The following is a 10268-nucleotide window of genomic DNA, read 5'->3' as shown; positions in this document are numbered from 1 at the left end:
GGAAATCTGAACTCAGAACACGAAGACAGATGAAATACCACCAAGCTTTTTGCCTGGCATGCTCAAATTTTGGGGAAGGGATTAAATTGATTACATCGGCCCCAGTGCATAACTGGTACTAATTTTATCGATCCCAAAAGGATGAAAGGCAAAGTCAACCTTGCCGGAATTTGAACTTGCAATGTAAAGATGGATGAAATGCTGGTAAGCATTTTGTCCAGCATGCTAATGATTCTGCCAGCTCACTTGACTTATATATTCACAATATAAGAAACACAAGTATGTAGGCAGGAGCATGGCTGTTTGGCTAAAAAGTTCAGTCTCCTATCATGTAGCTATAGCCCCAAACCAGCCAATGCCTTATGAGTAAATTTGCTGATCAAAACTGTGTGAAACCCCATTATATCATCACCATCACCATCACATCATCATCATTTAACATTCCTGCACCATGCTGGTATGTGTGTGTGTGTGTCTCTTTGCGTTTGCACCCTATTCACTCCATGACAACCAGTGTTGGTTTCATTATGTCCCTGAAACTTAGTGGTTCAGCAAAAGAGACTGACAGAATAAATACCAGACTTAAAAATAAATGCTGGGGCCAATTTCTTTGACTAAAACCCTTCAAGGCAGTGTTGCAGCATGGCCACAGTCCAATGATGGGAACAAGTAAAAGATAAAAGACTTCATGCATATTTAATATGTTGATGTGTTCAATGTATCTTTTACTTGTTTCAGTCATTAGACTGTGGCCATGCTGGGGCATTGAAGCCTAGCACTTATTCTAAATACACCTAACACTGGCTGTCAAGTGATGATGGAAGTCAAACACAAAGATACACATGCACACATACATACATAAATATATATATGATGGGCTTCTTTCAGTTTCCATCCACCAAATCCACTCACAAGGTTTTGGTTGGTTCAAGACTATAGTAAAAATACACTTGCTCAAGGTGCCATACAGTGGGAGTTGACTCAGGACCACGTGTTGGGAAGCATGTACAAAATATGATGTGCTAAAATAAATGGAAGTAAAGATAAGCAATAAGACTTCTTACATTTTCACCATGTCGCTGTTCAAAAAATTCCCCAATGGGAGCTTTAGTGCTGAAGGAAAAGTTCTCTTTGCACAAATCTGTGATACCATTTTTCTCTAGATACTGTAACCAAAATAGAAAGAAAGCAGAGAATTAACTGCAATTAAAACAAAAATGATAAATACTTAAGAATTTAGACATTGTCTTTCCTCCCATGGCTAACTATCAGGTAACTGATTTTATTGTTGAGTGAAAGAATTTAGTCTTGACTCAGTAAACCACCAAACTAATCAAGTTCTGGTAAGTTTGGTAAGTTCTCATTACTTTGCTGCCAGGTGTTTTAGATTAATATTGTGCACTCATCGTTAAGAACAATCAGATTCTAATTCAGGTATGATGTAACACATCATTTCATCACCATTTTTGTGGTGGTTCTTTTTTTTTGGTACCTTATGCACCTGTGCTTGCTTCAAGACAAGACACACTATATACTAATACACAACTACTCTTATATTCACACTTTGTTAGAATGATTATGTTGTGAATTGTCTTGACCATAAACACAAATTAATGTCAGTGATGTGACATGAATTAGTGACTTTATTCTTCGTAGTATAACATCCGACAAGATTTACTTAGTTGCAGTCATCATAAATCATTCCTATGGATAATATTATTTCTCTTAAAAAACTTACCCTCATCACATCTGAATAAGTACGAAGCTTTTTACCACATGGAGCATGGTACATGACTTCTCCAATGATACCACGTTTTCCAATACCCCTAATTTTGGTTTGTCGTTGCCAACTGTGTTCTAGAGGAATCCGTAACTCTTTTTCATCTATGACACGGCGTTTCTTCACAGGAGCAGATGCTGCAGGTTTAAAAAAAAAAAAGAAAGAAAGAAAAAATTCAATTTTTAAACTCTTTAAACCTTTAGCGTTCAGATTAATCTGCTGAATGCAATGGTTATGAATTTTGAATTACTTTTGAATTACATGGTTTTGAATTACTTATGTATTATCTAATAGCTTTGGGATTTCGATGATGTGACTGTTTATTTTTAGAATGGCATTATAGGGTAGGTGTAAAAGGCCAGATCTGGCCAGTTTGAACATAAAACATATAGAATAGAATATGGTCAGATATGGCTGCTTTAAATGCTTAAAGGTTAAACCATTAGCATTTGCACTGGCCATATCCAACCCAAATATTCTACCTGTTTCATGTTCAAATTGGCCAGATCTGGCCCCTCACACCTAATTGAACTGGATGAGTTTTTCTGTTACACCACTGAAAGACTACAATGTGTGTGTGTGCATATACTCTTTTACTTGTTTCAGTCACTTGACTGCAGCCATGCTGGAGCACCGCCTTTAGTCGAGCAAATCGACCCCCAGGACTTATTCTTTGTAAGCCTAGTACTTATTCTATCGGTCTCTTTTGCCAAACCGCTAAGTGACGGGGACGTAAACACACCAGCATCGGTTGTCAAGCGATGTTGGGGGGACAAACACAGACACACAAACACATACACATATATATATATACATATATATACGACGGGCTTCTTTCAGTTTCCGTCTACCAAATCCACTCACAAGGCTTTGGTCGGCCTGAGGCTATACTAGAAGACACTTGCCCAAGGTGCCACGCAGTGGGACTGAACCCGGAACCATGTGGTTGGTAAGGAAGCTACTTACCACTGCTACGCCTATACATTCATTTTTAACTTTTAAATCTCTTGTGTTTGTATTCCTTGTTTCTGTTCATAGTCTTCTGCCTCCCTTGTACATTGTTGCCTTCATTTTAAGTCTTTGGTTGTATCACATCAACATCAGTGATACTCCCTGTACCACTGGCATAATCAGAGGTGCAAATGCCATGGAATTTAATATTTTCAGGCTTTAAAATGCTGAAACTATAATGAGTCTGGTCTCCATGACTGATGAGGGGATTTCCATGTTAATTTGTCTGTTGTCCTCTTCTATTAATTGTTTCCATGTTCCATTTTTATTTTCCTTTATATACATACATGTGTGCATTTGTGTGTTTATCTGTACACTGTACTGCCTTATTGGGCCCTCCTTGGGTGTACAGACTATACACAGATATTGCTCTTACATACACATAGACAAATTGTTATACAGTATACTGCAAACTAAACCAACTCAATTTTTACATATTTTCATGTTAACACACAGTGAAATATATCAAAGAAATAATGGAAACAGTGTTACCCCATTAGCATTTAAATGGCCAGATCTGACTCCTCACACCTACCCTATAATGTCCTTCTAAAACAAACAATCACATCATTGAAATCTCTAAGCTAAGAGATAATCCAGGATTAATTCAAAAGATTGTGAATAAATAAGTATTATAGTAGACAGGGTAATCTGAATGCTAAATCATTAAAACAAACCCAAATGATGCTGGTTTAATAACATTTAGATAATATGATGATGATGACAAAGTCAATATTCTTGAGACCATCGTGTGTATATTCTTGAGTTGAAGCTATACTTACTTCCAGAGCCATTCCCACTAATATCAGCAGTTCTTTTGTCTCCTGTACTTAAAGATGTTGAACTATTTTCACTGTCACGGGTCGATTGATCATCATCTGATTCCATACTTTCTGAACAAGATCCACTGTCTGAACTATCGGAACTGTCACTTTCTGCGATTAGGGAAGAGAAAAAAAAAAAAAAGAAAAAAAGAAAAAAAAAAGCCAGTCATTTATTACGTACACAAGTGTTGCTATATATCTTTCATTTAATACCATACACACACACATTAAAACTTTTGTGTCGATATTGTTAATGATATCCTTTTACTTGTTTTAGTTATTTAACTGTGACCATGCTGGAGCACTTGCCTTTTAGTCGAACAAATCAACCCCAGCACTTATTTTTTGTAAGCCTAGTACTTATTCTATTGGGCTCTTTTGCCATACCACTAAGTTAATATCAATATCGGTTGTCAAGCGATGGTAGTGGGGACAAACACAGACACATATACATGCATATGTTATATATATATACACACACACATACATACATTATATATATAAATGCCAAAATGAATTTCTGTGTGCCAGTGTGTCACACTTTGACCCCCTCTCTCACTATTCAATGACAGTTCTACTATTCCTCATGTTGGGATGAGAGTAATAGTAGGCATAGAGATGGTGAGGGTGGTAGTAGACTGACGGTCGTGATGGTAATGGGGTTGTGGAGGGGAAGACGGTAAAGTCAAAGGTATTGATGATGGTGGTATCAGAAGTTTGAATGGTATGTGTGTATGGTAGATGTGGTGGTGATAGAGATGGTTGAAAACAGTCAACAGAAAGAGAGAGAGAGAGAGAGAGAAAGAGGTTGGATAGAAAAACAATTGTAATGACCCCTGAATGGGAAGACAAAAAAATGTTGTTTATCATGCAGCTTTGCAATAAGTTCCAATTCAACAAATCATATCATTGTCTTGATGAGAATCGTTTATTGCTTGAAAACTATGGTCATGTTTAATAAAATTTAATATGTACTCAATGCATGAAGTGTCTACAAAGTAGCAATAGGCCCCTTAGTGCCAACACAAACAATCTCTCTCTAGTGCTGGTGACAATAAAAATGCACCTAATTCACACAGTGAAGTATGTTGGTGAGAGTAAGGTCATCCAGTAAAACCTATGCCAAAAAAAAAAAAAAAAAAAAAAAAAAAAAAAAGAAAAAAAACACTTGGTAACTTTCTCTTACTGTACATCATGTACCAGATAATAAAGGAATGCAGTAACAGGATTTGAGATGAGGTGGGAGGAAAGCACAGGTGTGTAAGGTAAAAGAAAAAAAAAGAACCACCACAAAAATGATGATGGAATGATGTGATACATACCTGAACCAGAATCAGAATCGTCATCAGAACTGCTACTATTGGAACTGTTTTTATCACTCATCAATTTGTATTTGGTGATGACAGAATCGTTTTGGCCGTTAGCTGAGAAACTACTTGACAATAAACTACTTTTAGAGTCACCATTCTGGAAAATAAAATGAAAGAAACTAAATAATATTTACAAAAAAAAATATTTGTTAAAAACATCATCATCATCATTGTTTAACGTCCGTTTTCCACGCTGGCATGGGTTGTATGGTTTGAATGAGGTCTGGAGAGACAGCGGCTACACCAGGTTCCAATCTGATCTGGCAAGGTTTCTACAGCTGGATGCCCTTCCTAACACCAGTCAGATGGACCTAGCATCAATCATGTTTGGATGGTGCTTTTAATGTGCCACTGGCAAAGTCCTTTTTTTAAACCTTTGTAAAATATTGATGTCTCAGTTTCGGTTATTGGACTGTAGCCATGCTGGGGCACCACCCTGATGGGTTTAGTTGAATAAAATGACCCTAGTAGTTATATTTTTAAGCCTGGTATTTATTTTATTGATCACTTTTGCTGAACCACAAAGTTATGGAGCCTATAAACAAAACCACACCAATTATCAAGTGGTCGGGTGGACAAATAGAAACACAAAGACACCTCCACATGACAGGCTTCCACACAGTATCCATCTATCAGATCTACTCTCAAAGCATTGGTTGGCCCAGTGGTACAGTAGAAGACACTTGAAGGTTGACAGAGCCGTGTCTGGTTAAATAGTGAACGCATACAATAAAAGAGTAAAATGGCATGGCTTTGTGGTTAAGAAGCTCACTTTGCAACCATATTGATTCAAGTTCAATCCCACAGCATAGCACCTTGAACAGGTGTCTTCTACTATAGCCTTGGGCCAACTGAAGTCTTGTGGGTGAATTTAGTAAATGAAAACTGTATGGAAGCCTGTTATACACATACACATATATATATAGAAATGTATATACGTGTGTATGTCTGTATTTTTTCCTCATCACTGCTTGATGATCAGTGTTAGTTTGTTTACATCCCCTTGACAGTAATTCAGCAAAAGAGACAGAGAGAATAAGTACCTGATTTAAAACAAACAAATACTCGGGCCAATTTGTTCGGCTAAACCATTCAATGGGGGTACCCCCACATGGCTGCAGTCCAATGACTAAAATGAGTATAAGATACACTGAGCAATAGCCATTGAATAAGGATCAAGTGGTCATACAAACCTCTGATTTATTTTTGACACCAGGAACATGAGCAGATGAAGAGATGGGGGTTTTCAGATCAAGTGGCCGATACATTGATAGTTCTTCATTGTTTTGATGAACTGGCTTTTTAACCAACTGCAATGGTTTATCCTCGGAATTTGTTTCTCTCATATCCTGTAACATAAATCATTAAAAAAAAAAGTTATTTTTTTCTTTAAACACCTTTTAGGGTCGATAACAAAAGTACCAGACAAGTAGGGGGGGGGGGGGTCAATGGAATCTGCAGCCCTCAAAATTGACTTAAATTAAAAACTTTTATTATTATAAAGAGCTTTGCATTAAACTGCGATTATTTATTTATCTAATACGGTAGAATGTTGAGCTAATAGACCTTAAATTTAAAAGACATGATTTGTCAGTCTGCCTCATGGTCCTCGCAGACAAACTGAAAGAGGCTTTGCCTCAGAGGATGGCAGATGGTGAGGGAGTTGCACTGGAAGAGCCACTGGTAGCAAAGTTGTTGGTATGTCTGACAAAATGCTTAGCAGCATTTCGTCCATCTTTATACTCCAAGTCCAATTTTGCCTTTCATCCTATCAGGATTGATAAAATTAGCCTAGACCATTTAATAAACGATACCTGTTCCCTCCACAGGAAGTGCAAAAGCAAACACACCAGCCCGTTCAGCCATGAAGAGGGGCAAGGGACGATAGTCAGGCAATTAGCCTTGTGCCTATAATAGAAAGGATTATTATTATTATTATTATTATTATTAATATTTGTCGTTTAAAGTTTTATTTTTCATGCTAGTAAAGGTTGCACCACACATTGTTTGTCATTTTGTTCATAAAAGTCAGCATCTCGAGACCACATTCCAGAATTTCTTCCTTTGCTGCAAGTACCTGCAACTGCTTTACAGGTAAAAAGCACTCAGTCCACGCTGCAGAATGGTTGGTGTTAGGAAGGGCATCCAAATGTAAAAACTCTGCCAAAACGGACACAGTAGGCTGGGGTAGTCTTCTGCCTGGCCGGCTCCTATCAACCATCCTTACTTATGCATGCATGGAAGACTGATGATAATGATGATGAGTAGCCTATCCTGCTCAAAAGGTTCCTGAATAAGGTTTGTTTAAGAATGTTGAATGAAACACCCATGTTTCCAAAAGTGAATTGTCTAAACCACCAAAGAATTCCTCTCAACACATGGCTATGATGTTCCCCCACTACTTCTGCTCATGATCAGAGATGCACATATCGTCAGCCACCAAGGGACATGCTCAACTGGTTAAGGTCAAACAACTGACAAGCAAATCTGTGGTATTGAGCAGAATGTTTGCTGTAGCCCATCATTTAGACCAAGATTATCATTATTATTATTATTATTATTATTATTATTATTATTATTATTATTATTAGAGTGGAGAGCTGGCAGAATTGTTAGCACACCAGGTGAAATGCTTAGCGGTATTTTGCCTTGTCTTCAGGTTCTGAGTTCAAATTCTGCCAAGGTTGGCTTTGCCTTTCATCCTTTCAGGGTTGATTAAACAAGTACCAGTTACACACTGGAGTTGACGTAATCAACTTAATCCCTCCCCCAAAACTTGTGCTTCCAGTAGAAAGAATTATTATGATTATCATCATAAGAAGACTTATTGGGGCAAGCGAAAGCGAAATCGGGATGGCACCTGTGCCCAGCATTGCCTTTCTGGCACTTGTGCCCGTGACACGTGTAAGGATTTTCGAGTGAGATTGTTGCCAGTGACCCTGGACTGGATCTTGTGTGGGTGGCACATAAAATACACCGCCTGACTGGCATTCGTGCCGGTGGCACGTAAAAGCACCCACTACACTCGCGGAGTGGTTGGTGTTAGGAAGGGCATCCAGCTGTAGAAACTCTGCCAAATCAGATTGGAGCCTGGTGTAGCCATCTGGTTTCACCAGTCCTCAGTCAAATCGTCCAACCCATGCTAGCATGGACAGCGGACGTTAAACGATGATGATGATGATCATCATCATTGTCACGACAATGGTTTTGATAGAGCAAAAAGTGAAAAGTAGTACAAACCATTACAGCAGTTGATAATTGTTTTGGAGGCCGACCTTTTGCTCGTGGTTGGTGTAATTCAGGTTTATAAACAGGCGTCTGTAGTGGAGTTAAGATGGACTTCATTTTCTGTCGAATTTGTTCAGCTAAGAGTTTTTTCTTGGTGTTATCTATTTGGTGGTCAGTAGCAGAAACTTTCTTCAAGTTTTGTGATGTGACAGGAGACATATTTTTATCCTGAAATAGAATGGTAACACAAGGAAATTAGTTGTTAAATAAAAAACAGAACACCATCACCATCATCATTATTATTAAGGTGGCGAGCTGGTAGAATTGTTAGCATGACAAACAAAATGCTTAACAGTATTTCATGTCTTTACATTCTGAGTTCAAATTTCACCGAAGTCAACTTCACTTTTTGTCCTTTCAGGGTCAATAAAATGAGTAGCAGTTGAGCACTGAGGTCAATGGAATCAACTTACCCCACCCCTGAACTTGCTGGCCTTGTGCCAAAACTTGAAACCATTATCATCATCATCATCATCATCATTATTTATTTCTTTATTGCCCCCACAAGGGGCTAAATATAGAGGGGACAAACAAAGACAGACAAAGGGATTAAGTCGATTATGCTGACATCAGTGCATAACTGGTATGTATTTAATCGACCACAAAAAGATGAAAGGCAAAGTTGACCTCGGCAGAGATGGGACAAACAAGGACAGACAAAAGGATTAAGTTAATTACATCAGCACCAGTGCGTAACTGGTACTTATTTAATTGACCCCAAAAGGATGAAAGGCAAAGTCAACCTTGGCGGGGGTTTGAATGTTATTATTATTATTATTCCTGCACGAACATCGAAGAAGTCAGTATCTCCATCGGGTACTGCACTTTGGCTTGGGTGTTTTTATACTGCATCATTCCTGCCTTTATTCTTTCATCAGGATTCCATATGCCTTAAGGATTTCTGCCATCTTGTCTCTGTGTACAGAGTCTTGGAAAAATCAACAAAGAGTGGGGATTGAAGTTTACTGGCCACTGCTAGAGAAGTAAGGATGAACTTATGAGTAAAGTGTTGCTGTGGACACCAAATCATGGTACCACATTGGCTGGAAGACCACAGAAGACATATACACAACAGCTTGCAGAAGATGTTGAATGCCAAGTTGAAGACCTAAAAACACCAATGGAAGATAGAACTTCCACTGACCGCATTACCTGACTGGCCAAGGGCTGTGAGCACTTGGAGACACCTGAGGTGCCAAGTGCCCTACCTTGGTCTATGCGTGATCCGGGACTGTAACTCCATCAAGGAGATGAGCTGCGGAAAAGTGAATTCAACAAACAGCAACCTCACCTGCTCACCGTTAAGGTATCACTGGAGATGTTGCAGCCTCAGTGCGTGTCTGTGTGTTCTCAGCCACAGCATTCCCAGTCCTCCACGCAACAGGTGCTGACAGTAAATAGACCATTTAATAAACGATACCTGTTCCCTCCACAGGAAGTGCAAAATCAAACACACCAGCCCGTTCAGCCATGAAGAGGGGCAAGGGACGATAGTCAGGCAATAGTATATGATGGATGTGTTGTATGCATTCACCACTTCCATCCAACCTTTCAGAGACAGCTTCCTCTTGGCCTATTTCTGGGTGAGACTGGTCACCCTGTCTGTCACCTCGCCTCAGTTCTTGTCCACTTGGAGATCTGGACTGAACTAGAAACCGAGCAACTTAACAGGTCCTCCCATCCAGCACCCCACCATGCAGTCGGTTGGCATGGGCCTTCCTCTCCAGGTGCCTTATATAATAAAGATAATAATAATTATTTCAAATTTTGGCACAAGGACAGCCAGATTAGGGAGGGGATCAGTCAACTACATTCACCCTAGTGTTCAACTGGTACTTATTTTATCAACCCTGGAATGATGGAAGGTAATGTGACCTTGGAGGAATTTGAACTCAGAACGTAATGATGGACAAAATGCTGCTAAGCATTTTGTGTAACGTACTAACAATCTTGCCAACTAACTGCCTTAACAATACTACTACTACTACTACTACT

At 38.9% G+C, this 10268-nt stretch overlaps 1 protein-coding gene across 1 annotated transcript in view; it reads right to left on the bottom strand.

Annotated features, from left to right (window-relative positions):
• The window catches only part of LOC106872674 (bromodomain adjacent to zinc finger domain protein 2B), a 268130-nt gene that overhangs the window by 66263 nt on the left and 191599 nt on the right, over positions 1 to 10268 (bottom strand). Inside the window, exons 6-11 of the mRNA XM_052974123.1 lie at positions 8226 to 8441; positions 6179 to 6334; positions 4938 to 5082; positions 3574 to 3726; positions 1739 to 1917; positions 1024 to 1166 (exon numbers count right to left, since the gene is read on the bottom strand). Coding sequence (XP_052830083.1) covers positions 1024 to 1166; positions 1739 to 1917; positions 3574 to 3726; positions 4938 to 5082; positions 6179 to 6334; positions 8226 to 8441 — 992 coding nt within the window. The remainder of the gene's footprint in view (positions 1 to 1023; positions 1167 to 1738; positions 1918 to 3573; positions 3727 to 4937; positions 5083 to 6178; positions 6335 to 8225; positions 8442 to 10268) is intronic.

The sequence above is a fragment of the Octopus bimaculoides genome, chromosome 17 (assembly GCF_001194135.2).
Source record: "Octopus bimaculoides isolate UCB-OBI-ISO-001 chromosome 17, ASM119413v2, whole genome shotgun sequence".
Classification (NCBI taxonomy): domain Eukaryota; kingdom Metazoa; phylum Mollusca; class Cephalopoda; order Octopoda; family Octopodidae; genus Octopus; species Octopus bimaculoides.
This window is presented reverse-complemented; position numbering and strand designations above follow the sequence as displayed.